Genomic DNA, 14,445 nt, shown 5'->3' with positions numbered 1-14,445 from the left:
CTACTTACGAACTGTAGGAATGTAGTCTTTCAGACATGAATGGTTTCTGTCTATAACTGTAATTGGGTAGGAGTGGGGCAGATGGGGAAATTTGTTGGAATTTACTTGGACTACTTTTGAAGAACATTTCCATTAAACTGCCACTTTCCCTCATGTGACCTATGCTGGGAAACGGTCATGGGCGCTGCAGGATATTCAGCGGCATTCCCAGCTTCTGCCCACCAGATGGCAGTAGCACCATCCAGTTGGTGTGACCAGCATGGTCTCCAGAAATTGCCACAAGACGCTGGGAAGCAAAATCACCCCTAGTTTGAGAACCACTGGCACACTTTAAAAACCAGACTTTTAGACTAAAGATGGTTCTAATTTCAAAATGACTGCATTAACCCGGGAGCTTCAGGATATACATATTGGCCTTTCATTCATAACTAGAGATCCAGCTTGGCTTTGAAGACCTTCTCCAATGATGGCCCGACCTACAGCTTTAGATCGTGCCCTGCCCTACACACCCAATTTTTAATTCTACCTAAACTAATCCCTGGTTTTAGTTCATCCCCATACTATGCCCCGTACTTTTTCCTCTGCTGTCCAGACAGTCATCTAACTTATCCCTTACAGTTTTACTAAATGGCCAAACTTTTCCTGAAGCCCTCCCAGACCTGTTAGAAATGCTAGCTTCTCCCCCCGAACACGAAACTTCAGGCACTGGACCACTCTTGTTCCTCCTTAATTATTTTCTCTCTTTCTTGCAAACTGAAAGTCCTCTGCCCCCACTTCTAAACTCACTGGTGTGCTTCCATGTGCACATAAACACAATGTTAATTTCCTTTTGGACAGGGAACATACTGTAGAGGACAAAGTTATGTTTTTTAATTTGAACCCCTATTTTAAATTTCATGGGCACCTCTAATGGTACACAAATATTTCCTAGAAAAAGCTGCCCTAAGATCACACCCTCCCTTCCACTCTGGCATGTATTATTAACTTATTTGATTGACCAGAATAGAACACAAACCAGGTTGATTTTATGTGGCAGGGGCAGACCCACAAGAGTTCCTGGAGAGCAAGTGAGCATCAGGTCCTTCACTAACCACAAGAGCACTGTTTAATCTTCAAATATAGCAAGTGAACAGGGACTTTCAAAAATATCAACATTTGAAATAACCAATGCACATGGTTCAAAATTCTAATGGCACAAAGAGAAAAAGAGGGTTAGAATGAAAATTAATTCTTTCCCACTCTCCCTCACCACCAGTAACCTTCTCCTGAAGGTACATTACCAGCTTCTTGGTTATTCTTTCAGAGATAATCTAGACCTAGAATCTACCCAAGAATCAAAGTATAAGTGGAAACCACTTATATGCTGTCGATCAAGAGATGAGTGGATAAGCAAAACGTGACATAGCCATATAATGGACTATTAGTCAGCCATTAAAAAGAATAAGGTTCTGATATGGACTACTATAGATGAACTTTGAAAACATTATGCTGAGTGAAAGAAGCCAGTCACAAAAGACCACGGACTGTATAATTCCTTTTATATGAAGTGTCTAGAATAGGCAAATTCATAGAAACACAGTGTGGTTGCCAGAGGTTTGGGGAAGTGGCAGTGTGGAGTGACTGCAAATGGGCAAGGGCTGTCTTTTGGGGGGTGATGGAAACAGCTGGGGTCAGTGGCAACAGCCGTACAATCTTAGGACTATACTGCTGCTGCTGCTGCTCAGTAGCTCAGTCGTGTCCAATTCTTTGCAACCCCATGGACTACAGCCCGCCAGGCTCCTCCGTCCATGGGATTTCCCAGGCAAGAAAACTGGAGTGGGTTGCCATTTCCTTCTCCAGGAGATCTTCCCGACCCAAGGATCAAAACTGGGTCTCTTGCATTGGCAGAATTCTTTACTTCTGAGCCATCTGGGAAGCTTAGGAATACATAAAAGTCACTAAAATTTCAAAAAAGCTTTGTAGATGTACATTTGTGCCTGTCATTGTGCGTTCATTCTCTAACAACCATCTTCTTCTATTATCGCTGTGACTTTTGAGACTTTGTTTTCTTCGCATCAGTGTAGTCTGTGGAAGTCACCATCCATTCAAATAATCCATCTTCCACACAATAAATAATAGACCATTTTGTAAAAGAGAATAAAGGTATAGTCTTTGCTCTTTATACAAGCCCTACATCATGCCAGAACAAGCTTGTACTTTGCCTCTGCTGCTTTCCAGCTATCACAGAGATTCTTCTTCATCAGGACCTATCACGCTGCGGCATTCTTCTAACAGCTGGGTTGTATGTTACTGTATGGACACATCCAAGGAGACCACTAATTCTCAACTGGGGACAATGTGGCGGCCCCCCTGCCCAAAGAAGACAGTTGGCAGTATCTAGAAACATGTTTTGTTGCCACCACTGGAGGTAAATAGGTACTATTAGCATCTGGTGAGAAGAGGATGGGGATGCTGCTAAACATCCAAAAATGCACAGCTCCCCCTCCCTCCCACATCAAAGAATGCTCCACCCAAAATAGCAGTAGTACTAAGGGTGATAAACCTCCATTTAAACAGACCATGATTCATGAAAATGTAAACTGTTTATAACATCTGCTTTTACAATGTTGCATAATATTCCAACTTTCAGGTATATAATAATTTCCTGATATATAATCTCCACATATATAATCACTCCCCTTTATTTTAGATACTTCGTTCCTTTTTTTAACTTTTTAATATTGCACTGGAAGAAACACTTGTATAACAAGCCACTGTTCTCACATTGGGCTTTTTTTTTTCAGGAAATTATTAGATTGCTATAAGTAAGGTAACTGGGTTAAAGGAGAATATGTTTTTGCCCTGGAATTATATGGGGCTCTTATTGTTATTATGAATGGGATTCCCCTACATTATATCTAGTTATTGCCTTTGTGCAGGAAAGTAGGTGGCTTGCACAGTTATTGTCTACCCAGCCATTTACTTTTTTTTCTCTTTGTCTCTACCACATGGCATGTGGGACCTCAGTTCCCCAAACAGGGTTTGAACCTGTGCACCCTGCACTGGAAGGTGGAGTCTTACCCACTGGACCACCAGGGAAGTACCTATCTGGCCATTTAAGTAAGACACTTTTGGTTGATGTTCTTAGCATGGCAGTGCCAAGGGGTGTCCTCGGAATGAGGGAGACTTTAGTGTCCTTTCTATACTCTATTAGTGTTACCCTCAATTCATGCCAAGTAAACACACGCACTAACATCCATCCATACGCTGAGCTGTGACCGTAATTTCCTCCTCCAATCACATCACCACCCAAAGCTGGATGTAGCCACCATGGGTTAGGGTTAGGGTTCCCACAAGAATTTGTTTCCGCCTCCTTTCCAAGAGGTATAACTCTTATTAATGGCCTCAAAGCTTCCAGAACCATATTCAGTCACGACAGTGCTGGTGGACATTCTCATCTTTTTCCTCACAGTGTCAGGAACTTGTCAATACCTCCATGTTAAGAGATGACAGAGGATGTTCCTTGAACAATAGTCTTTCTGATGTTCAGAAAATATCCTTCTTTCCTAGTTTTCCTATTTTTTCCTTTCCAGAATAGATTTTGAATTCAACTAAACTCTTATTTTTTTCCAGCTTTGATTCAACAATGGTATGCTTTGGGTTTGAAAGTACAATGAGTTAGTAAAAACAGGTTGTGTGGGAGACAGGAGGTTTGGATCCAGCTGTAAGTTTTAGGTATGAATCACCAGAACCCTACCCTTCCTCTCAGGATATTGTTCAGGGGTTGCATGCAAATGCCACTGGCTGCCAACCAGTAAACGTTAAGTGTGGCTTTTCTGATGGGCACATCCCTGGAAATACAGCAGGTCTGTTCTCCTGAACAAGATTAAAGAACCTGCTGAGGCTTGTAAAAAACGTGATAAAACATTTCTAAGCCCAGCTAAGGAAAGAATGGACCAGATCATCCTAAAACAGCCCTGCGAAGCAGGCAGGACAGTTACTCCTAACCCTTCAGTTGAAGCAGGAGTGACCAACAGCATTGGTTTCTCCAGGACCAAGGGGTTCCCAGGAACACAGGTCTTTCAGTGCTAAAACCTGGAAGGTCCCAAGGCTATAATTTAAAGGATGAATTTAAAAGGCACAAAATGTGTTTCTTCTCAGGGCAGGTGAAGGGTTCATCAACGGTGTGTGAACTTGAAGTACTTCTCTTTCAGGCGAAACTAAACCTGGGCAGGGTGTGGATTAAAAAGGAAGAGTGCTGTGCATTTTGTCAGATGGTTCTTTGTTTCTGACCATTGAGAGTTGCCCTAAACAAATGAAGATATCAGGCCAGACCAGAAATAGGTGACTGGAAAACCATTCTGCCCTTTACCACAAGCCTTTTCACAACAATGCTTCCCGGAGTACAAACTCCAGGCAGGAAATACTGCATACGTTTTCCCCTTTGTCTTGGGACCACCAGCTGTGCCTTTTCCTCCAGGGTCTTCCTTCTTCCTAAAGTTTTCTGCAAGTTTTTAACAGAAAATACCTCACTATCCAAAGTGAAGAGTTAAATTTTAGAAAATAATTAGCCATTAACTCAATAAAATCAGGTTCTTGCTCTTGGCTCACAGTTATATTTCTTGAATAAAGAAGATGTGGTATACACACACACACATATATAAAAATACACAATGGAATACTACTCAGCAATAAAAAGGAATGAAATAATGCCATTTTTGCAGCAACACAGATGCAACTAGAGATTATCATACTAAATAAGTCAAGAAGAGAAAGACAAATACCATATGATATCACTTTCACGTGGAATCTAAAATACGACACAAATGAACTTATCCACTCCTGCAGTGGAAGCATGGAGTCCTAACCACCAGACTGCCATGGAATTCCCTGTAGATTTTTGAAGTCCATATTAAAAGACAGCTGAAACTTGGGTTACCTACACTCTTGGGGGAAACTCTTGAGGGAAACAGCTGATTCTAGTTATTCACAGTAGTGATATTCTATTTCTGCTTATTTAACTTATATGCAGAGTACAGATGTGGGAAGATTGCGGGCCTGGCGTCCTGAGGTGCACAGGTCACAGCGCTCTTTAGCCCACCTGCATCCCACCTCCCGGGGTCGCACCAGTCCAACCCCCACCAACTCCCCTACCCCCTGGGGCCCCACGTGTTGTGTTGGGGGGAGCAGCGCCCAAGCGGAGTGGGAGGACGCGGGAGAGCTCTCGGGGGTGTGAGGCGAGGAGCAGCTGGCTGGGCAGCATGAGTCAGCAGCGGCTGGCGTGGAAGCCGCCCAGCCTGCTTGTGGACCCGGCAGGGACTGCACCGCCGCTGCCGTGACCCCGTCAACGTGGAGCGCTGCTGCCATAAAAAATAAGAATTAACTTAGAAGATAATGTACAATGTGTGTCCATGAGAAAAGCACTAAAAGTGAAGAGACCTCATTTTGATGTATCACTGGTTTATTTAACTCGAAAATTTATGGATCTTATCAGATCTGCTCCTGGGAGCATTCTTAAACAAGTTTGCAACAAAACTGGGAGTACAAAAACAGTGTATGACATCACCGTCTTGAAATTGACCTGGTTGAAAAGAAGTCTAAGAACCATATTCGATGGATAGGATAGGATCTGATCTTAGAAGCTGCAGGAGGAGCTGTCTGACTTATCAGTAATGGAAGACGCCCTAGATTAGTTAATTAAGCATTGTGCTCAGCAACTGTTTAACAGATGACAAAGAAAATGAAAGACTAGCATATGTGACGTATCAAGACATTCACAGCATCCAAGCCCTCCATTAACAGATTGTAACTGCAGTTAAAGCGCTGGCAGAAATCAGACTGGATGTTCCAGCTCCCAGATAGGATTTGATCACAGTACATATCAGGTGCACCAAAGGACTCACTGACGTTTATTTATGTGAAGTGGAGCAGGGTTCCCACTCAAGTAATAAAACGTCAGACAGCGTAGGAACCTCTTCATCCAAAAGCAAGCCTCTGGAGCACCCTCAACCTGATAAAAAAAAAAATCCTCCACAGCAAAGTGAAGAAGTGCTTGAAGTGGCCAACTGATGGTGTTTGAGGTACTGTGCACTGAGTCTCTTGGACTCCTGTGTGGACGAAGATCCTCAGAGCAATAAATCATCCCTGCCATTTTCTCAGCACTTCGCTCCTTTGATTCCTGTATAATGACGGCTTCTGCATTTGAAAACAGCTCTTTTTATAATTATTCACTGCTTTTTTGCCAGTGAAGCAGTCATCTTGCCTACAGAAATTACTGAATCACATGACTATCACTGAAACAGACGGGCAGGCTGGGTGGACAGCTCCTCGTGGACTCTGCCCTTTGCCATGTGTAACACATGTCATCACAAAAAAAGTTGCTTTACACAGTTTCGTCTGTGTGGATGGGTGTGCACACGAACCTGACATCTTTGTACCTATTTGTATGTCTAGATCACTTATGAAATATGTCTGAGTGAGACTGTTCACCCTTGTACAGCCAAAATAATGTAAACATATTCTCTACTTTCCACGGTATCTGACTTATTAGAATCCTCTGAATGAGGGTTCAGTCAGTTCAGTCGCTCAGTCGTGTCCGACTCTTTGTGACCCCATGAATCGCAGCACGCCAGGCCTCCCTGTCCATCACCAACTCCCAGAGTTCACTCAGACTCACGTCCATCGAAGTCAGTGATGCCATCCAGCCATCTCATCCTCTGTCGTCCCCTTCTCCTCCTGCCCCCAATCCCTCCCAGCATCAGAGTCTTTTCCAATGAGTCAACTCTTCGCATGAGGTGGCCAAAGTACTGGAGTTTCAGCTTCAGCATCAGTCCTGCCAATGAACACCCAGGACTGATCTCCTTCAGAATGGACTGGCTGGACCTCCTTGCAGTCCAAGGGACTCTCAAGAGTCTTCTCCAACACCACAGTTCAAAAGCATCAATTCTCTGGCGCTCAGCTTTCTTCACAGTCCAACTCTGAGGAGAGTTTTTCCCCTAACTTCTACATGTAGAAGTATCATAAAAGTGTGTGCAGTTGAAGTTTGTGGACTTAATGTAAGTGTTTCAGTGTGGTTTCCCAGTGCTAAAATGGGACTTCAGGCTCCCTACAGAGCCATTGTGTCCAAGCAGACTGGTGACATGCCCCAAGCTTTGGGGACAAGTGTAGAAATGCCATCAGCTCACGACTGAATTCCTTGCAGGACATGAATTCAGTCATGGTGACAGTTGAAAACTATTAACCTTATTTTGCAAGATTTTGTAATATGTTTCTGTATGCAGCCTTGCTCCTCAACCAGAGGGGTTTATTTACGATGAGTCAGTGGTCCCCTGCCCTCTCTCTAGCTCTAGTCCCACATTCCCAAGCACCTCGCTCTTTCTACCTCATCGAGTAAGTCATTATCGCTCTGTGCCTCAGTTTACTCAGTAGTTTACCATTAGACTGTGAGCTCCTTGAGGGACTTTGTCTTAATCATTGTTAAGCCTAGCACTTTGCGCCACTCCTGGCAATTGAAAAGTGCTCGATAAATGTTTGAACAGATCAGGTGAGTGAGTGAGTGAATGGTAGAATTAGACTGATAATACTTGACTCATACCATACATACAAGATTCTTATATTATTCAGATTCATATTTTAAACTTCTCCCACTTTCAAAGAAAGAATTGAAGCAATGTGAGATTAGGACCATGTAGAAAAGAGTTAGCTTAGGAATCAAAAATCAACACCTCCGAGCTCCAGTGGCTTTTGCAGTCCTGTCCCTCACCTGAACACCAGCCTCCTCCCTTCTCACAGTCCCTACTGGCTGCCTCTGCAGGCCTTGGCCATGAGGCAGAAGTTGTATGTATAGGTCAAGTGTTCCGCGGAGGATTCCAGACTCTGCATCATAGATTTGGCAGCTTTCAGTTACGTGTGATGGCTAAACATGAAAGTGGATGAGGCCACCTAATGAGAGGGTATCAGCAGGAGAAGAGGAAAGGCCCATTAGCATTTATTTTAAGGGGAGGTACCCACTCCAGTTTCTTGCCTGGAGATTTCCATGGAGGTCACTGAGTCGGATGCGACTGAGCAACTGAACACTTTCACTTTCACCAAAGAAAAAGCCTTTCCCAAGAGAGAAAAAAGAGGAGGGGAAAAAATGGCTGAAAAAGGTGGTGTCCCCAGAACCCACAAACGAAGTATGGCCACAGGTGATAGCATTGTTTCTAGGCAGCAGTTCCTTACTTGTGAAATGTGACAAGTGTTCTACTTTGCAAATTGTTCTGAGAGCAAAAGAAGATCGTGTAAACAAAAGCCCTCTGTAAACTATAGATATGTTACATAAATGAATCTTTTTCATCAAAAAAAAAAATACATGCAGAGTACATCATGAGAAACACTGGGATGGATGAAGCACAAACTGGAATCAAGATTGCTGGAAGAAATATCAATAACCTCAGATATGCAGATGACACCAGGAAGTGAAGAAGAACTAAAGAGCCTCTTGATGAAAGAAGACAGTGAAAAAGTTGGCTTAAAACTCAACATTCAGAAAACTAAGATCATAGCATCTGGTCCCATCACTTCATGGCAAATAGATGGGGAAACAGTGGAAACCAGTGAGAGACTTTGTTTTCTTGGGCTCCAAAATCACTGCAGATGGTGACTGCAGCCATGAAATTAAAAGATGCTTGCTCCTTGGAAGAAAAGCTATGACCAATCTAGACAGCATATTAAAAAGCAGAGACATTACTTTGCCAACAAAGGTCCGTCTAGTCAAAGCTATGGTTTTTCCAGTAGTCATGTATGGACGTGAGAGTTGGACTATAAAGAAAGCTAAGTCCCAAAGAATTGATGCTTTTGAACTATGGTGTTGGAGAAGACTCCTGAGGGTCCCTTGGACTGTAAGGAGATCCAACCAGTCAATCCTAAAGGAAATCCGTCCTGAATATTCACTGGAAGGACAGATGCTGAAGCTGAAACTCCAATACTTTGGCCACCTGATGTGAAGAACTGACTCATTGGAAAAGACCCTGATGCTGGGAAAGATTGGGGGCAGGAGGAGAAGGGGATGACAGAGGATGAGATGGTTGGATGGCATCACTGACTCAATGGACATTAGTTTGAGTAAACTCCGGGAGTTGGTGATGGACAGGGAGGCCTGGAATGCTGCAGCCCATGGGGTAGCAGAGTCAGACATGACTGAGCAACTAAACTGAACTGAACTGATGTTCTATTAAGTTGCCAGGATCACAGAGTGACCCAACACTGAACCATTGCTCCGGGGGAAATACAAGGTTAGGTTCCTGCAAGCCTCCAGTCACAACCAAGAATCAATACATAACCTTCTGTTCCCTGGTGGCTCAGATGGTAAAGCGTCTGCCTGCAATGCGGGAGACCCGGGTTTGATCCCTGGGTTGGGAAGATCTTCTGGAGAAGGAAACGGCAACCCACTGCAGTACTCTTGCCTGGAGAATCCCATGGGCAGAGGAGCCTGGTAGGCTATAGTCCATGAGGTCACAAAGAGTCGGACACGACTGAGCGACTTTACTTATTGACTATACATTGTTGACTGATTAACACTGAACTCAGGGCCAACAGCACTACATCTCAGGCCTGAAGAAGCTTCTCCAACACATACTTTCTCCAAAAGGCACCTTACAGGCATCTTGTGCTTAGGAATACTGAACAGCACTTCACTATGCCTGGGGGCATTTAAAACAGCAAGGTCACCAACAAAAAGCACAAAATGTGGCACTAAATTGGCCTCAGGAAAGACACTTGTTTGCAGCAGGAGAGTTGAAGCAAGAAGGCAGAGCGTTGTCTTGTTCACCCTCAGCTGGGAGCGCGTGCATACCCACAAATGGTGCAAGCACCACTGCTGCTGCTGCTGCTCAGTCGCTTCAGTCGTGTCTGACTGTGCAACCCCATAGACGGCAGCCCACCAGGCTCCTCCGTCCCTGGGATTCTCCAGGCAAGAACACTGGAGTGGGTTGCCATTTCCTTCTCCAATGCAGGAAAGTGAAAAGTCAAAAGTGAAGTTGCTCAGTCATGTCTGACTCTTAGCGACCCCATGGACTGCAGCCTACCAGGCTCCTCTGTGCATAGGATTTTCCAGGAAGGAGTACTAGAGTGGGTCACCATTGCAACACCACAGTTACGAATAAATTTAGGAGTAGGTGAATTCGCTGATCCAGAATCTAGATGATGAGGACTGCCTGTAATAACAAATACACTTTTATGGAAAATTCTTACTCACAAGAGTCAAATACCAATATTCTACCACTGAACCCTTTCCCAGAGTAGTTTAACACTGAGTGCCTTACAACTTATAAACTGTCATTTAGAAAGGAAATTAAATCTCCTTTCCATAATGGATAAGAAAGTGATTCCTTTTATTTAATGTATTTATCATCTTTAGCAAAATACATCTCTTTTTATTATTCAATTAAATTCAGCCAAGCAAGAGAGAATCTCCACCAGGAGAACATGGAGATGGGCAGGATGATATGAGATAAAGAAACTTACAATCCTCTTGGGTACGGGAGGGGAGGTTCAGAAAATTCATTTTAATACAAGTGGAATATGATCAAGGCCACCATAAAGATCTAACATGTATGAGACTGGAAAAAATCTAATGCTATGGAGGCCAAATGAAGGAGAAAGGGTATCCTCTTGGGACTGTCTGGAAGATATGAAGGAGATGGTAAGATCTGAAAAGATCTTGAAGGATTAGTAAAACGGCAGCTGGAGCTGTGGGATGGGGTGTTGAGAATGTCTTGATACCAGAAGCAGAAGAGCACAGCAGGGAGACCTGCTCTGGGATCTGGGTGAGAACTCAGCGTGCACGCAGGGGAGGAGGAAGGCATGGTTTCCATTTTTGCTGTAAAGCAAGGCACAGTGGTCCTGAAGTGATCACAGAGAAGAGAAGTGGAAGGCAAATGGCTAAGTGAGAAAGGGAAATCCATCCGATGATCTTAATCCTTCACTGTTTTCAGAAGCTTCTAGGTTTATTCTATTTTCACACTGCAGTGGTTAACTCTTTACCTGTTCATCTTTCACCTCCTTAACTAGACAACATCCTAGATGTAAGCTTCCCTGGTGGCTCAGCTGGTAAACATTCTGCCTGCAATGCAGGAGACCTGGTTCAATCCCTGGGTTGGGAAGATCCCTTGAAGAAGGGAATGGCTACCCACTCCAGTATTCTGGCCTGAAGAATTCCATGGACTGTAGCTTGAAAGTGAAAGTCACTCAGTCGGACATAACTGAGTGACTTTCACTTTCAAGCAGCGGTCATGCCTCATTCTTCCTTAGCTTCCCTCCCTCTGCCTCTGTCCTCTCTCCCTAACACACACACACACACACACACACACACATGCACACACGCATGCACGCGCGCACGTGCGCACACGCACACACGCACACACCACCCCCACCCCCCCACCCCCTAACATACAAAAGATGACCTGAACCATGGCTTCATGTCACCACACATCAATAAATATTTATTCATTCAGTAATGGGCTTGACAAACACACTAAGCCCTGGTCTGTTTTCCTCAGGGAGGAGGTGACTAAACTTTGTTAGGAACTGTCCCTACATTTTCCCTGCAATACATGTGTCAGGAAGATTCCCTGGAGAAGGGAATGGCAACTCACTCCAGTATTCCTGCCTGAAGAATTGCATGGACAACATAAAACAGATACTATTAATAAAACTCTACTAACAGCCAGTATATAGCCAGGAACTTATAGATTAACTTTGGCCTATTATTTATTGCTTCTAAATTTGAATCTTCTATTAGAAGAGAGTATTAAAGAACAGAGGTAAATTTTAAAATACACACTTTTGCAGTCAAATTGTTTTACTTACTGTTTCAAAACCTCGGTGTGGGTGATCAGGAAATCCACCTGGTCTACCACCTTTAAATTCATCTAATAGTAAAAATGGATCCAGATTTTTTAACTGAAATAAAAATAAAACCCAGCAGATTAGATGTGCCTTTTAAGTCACACTACTTGGGGCTACATTCATAAACAGATCTAATGAATCTCATTAAAAACGACTTGGCTAATAAGCAATTTTTTGCAATACAAAATGCTTTCAGGAATCAACTCCTTACACACACACACACACACACACACACACACAGTCACTAAGTTAATCAGTTGACATTTTATGAGAAGTGGACAAATGATTCATGATCGTCTAAGATCTAAGTAGTCAAGCACAAACAAGATACAGTCCAAAAAGATTCATAATCTCATGGGAGAACACACTAGAACATCAATTACTGTGCTATGATGATAAATGCTCTGGACGAAGTTAACATATAGGAGAATGGGGAGACATTAGGGCAGGTTCAACCAGGGAGGTGTCACTTGAGCTGAGTCTTGAAGTACATATATGTAGAAGTAAATCAAAAAGAAGCAGGAGAAGGAGGAATATTCTAAATAAAAGAGCAGAGAAGCAGCTTGGTAAGATTGAAAACCTGTGAGGAAACTACTCTTGTGAATGAAAAATGCACATGGAACTATGATGAGAGATGGGCTGAGGACCGAGGTCAAATCATAAAGGAGTATGGGTTTTACCCTGAAGGTGATGGGTTTAATCAGGTTGAGATGATAAGTTCTAGAAAGACCATTCTAGCATATATGTGGAAGATGGTCTGGAAAAGAAAGAGATGGGAGGCAAAGAGTATTTAGAAGGTGCTTTCAACAGTCTAGCTCAGTTGGTAAAGAATTCGCCTGCAATGCAGAAGACCCCCAGTTCAATTCCTGGGTCAGGAAGATCCGCTAGAGAAGGGATAGGCTACCCACTCCAGTATTCTTGGGCTTCCCTGGTGGCTCAGCTGGTAAAGAATACGCCTGCAATGTGGGAGACCTGGGTTTGATCCCTGGGTTGGGAAGATCCCCTGGAGAAGGAAAAGGCTACCCACTCCAGTATTCTGGCCTGGAGAATTCCACGGACTGTATAGTTCATGGGGTCGCAAAGAGTTGGACACAACTGAGCGACATTCACTTTCAGTTTTCAACAGTCTGGGCAACAACAAAGGCCAGGTCTAAGGCAATGGCAGTAGTGATGGAGAATGGGAAAAAGGAAGAGCATTAGATCACTTCCAAATTTCTAGCTATGGGGCCTGGGAGGGTGGTAAGGCTATCCAGAAATACAAGAAACATAACAGAAGGAGCCCTGAAGCAGGCATGGTGACTTCATTCTAGGTCACATTGAGTTTGAGATACGTATATAAATGATATATATAAACAGTACTATGAATATTCAGTGTCTAGTATACTGTGCAAAAACTAGACAGCAAATGAAGATAAATCTTGAGCCCAAGTGAGAGGCAAAAGCAGAGCTGGCTGTCATCAGCATATCTTTTTGGTCACCTTGGTTATACTTGGCCATTTGCTATTCTACACAAATTTTAGAAAACATCTACAAACAAAAATGTTGGACTTTTGGTTGGAATTACTTTAAATGTATGGATCAATTTGGGGAGAAATGATATTTATGTAGTATTGAGTTTTCCTATTCATAAACATGGTTACTTCCATCTATTTAGGTCTTTGAAATGTCTTTCAATAGGATTTATAATTTTCTCCATACAGATTTTGCATATATGAAACTTTTTTCTGAGTAACATACATTTTATGGTATTATAAATATTTGAGATATAATTGACACATATTAGTTTTATATGTACAAGGTAATGATTTGATATTTGTAAATACTGTGAAATGATCACACACTACCATCTGTCCCTATAAAAAAGTACGAAAAAATGAATATTTTTTAACAGTCTGCTGCTAGGGATCAAAAATGTGAATAGAAGGACTTTCCCCGTGGTCTAGTGTTTAAGAGTTCATGCTTCTACCACAGGAGACACAGGTTCAATTCCTTGTCATAAACTAAGATCCTACATGCCATATGGCATGGCAAAAAATAAAAAATTTTTAAAAAGAAGTGTGACTAGAAAGGTGATTTTGAACACTGCTAAGCTCTTATTGATTTTAATAATTCATCTGTAGCTTCTGTTGGATTTTCTTTGCAGACATTCATATCACCAGTATATTTTTTTGGTTCTATTTAGTTATTTTTATTTATTTTAATTGGAGGCTAATTACTTTACAATATTGTAGTGGGTTTTGCCATACATTCACATGAATCAGCCATGGGTGTACATGTGTTCCCCATCCTGAACCCTGCTCCCACCTCCCTCCCCATCCCATCCCTGAGGGTCATCCCAGTGCACCAGCCCTGAGCATCTGGTCTCACGCATTGAACCTGGACTGGCGATCTATTTCACATATGATAATATACATGTTTCAGTGCTATTCTCTCAAATCATCCCACCCTCACCTTTTCCCACAGAGTCCAAAAGTCTTTACATCTGTGTCTCTTTTGCTGTCTTGCATATAGGGTCATTGTTACCATCTTTCTAAATTCCATATATATGTGTTAATATACTCTATTGGTGTTTTTCTTTCT

At 42.8% G+C, this 14,445-nt stretch overlaps 1 protein-coding gene and 1 pseudogene across 5 annotated transcripts in view; one reads left to right on the top strand and one right to left on the bottom strand.

Annotated features, from left to right (window-relative positions):
• PIR (pirin) overlaps positions 1-14,445 on the bottom strand; it is a 98,284-nt gene that overhangs the window by 75,479 nt on the left and 8,360 nt on the right. For 4 of the 5 annotated variants that reach the window (XR_008201587.1, XR_008201588.1, XM_052663233.1 and 1 more), the window contains one exon: positions 11,827-11,919. The exons of the other annotated variant lie outside the window; for it this stretch is intronic. Coding sequence is in view for 2 of the 4 variants with exons in the window: in XM_052663233.1 (XP_052519193.1) it covers positions 11,827-11,919 (93 nt within the window). In the remaining 2 variants the exon portion in view is untranslated. The remainder of the gene's footprint in view (positions 1-11,826; positions 11,920-14,445) is intronic. 5 annotated transcript variants of the gene reach the window in all.
• On the top strand, positions 5,241-6,048 carry LOC128069957 (transcription factor E2F6-like; annotated as a pseudogene).

Source organism: Budorcas taxicolor, chromosome X (genome assembly GCF_023091745.1).
Source record: "Budorcas taxicolor isolate Tak-1 chromosome X, Takin1.1, whole genome shotgun sequence".
Classification (NCBI taxonomy): Eukaryota; Metazoa; Chordata; class Mammalia; order Artiodactyla; family Bovidae; genus Budorcas; species Budorcas taxicolor.
Note: the sequence above shows the minus strand (reverse complement) of the source record. Positions and strands in the feature narration are given on the sequence as shown.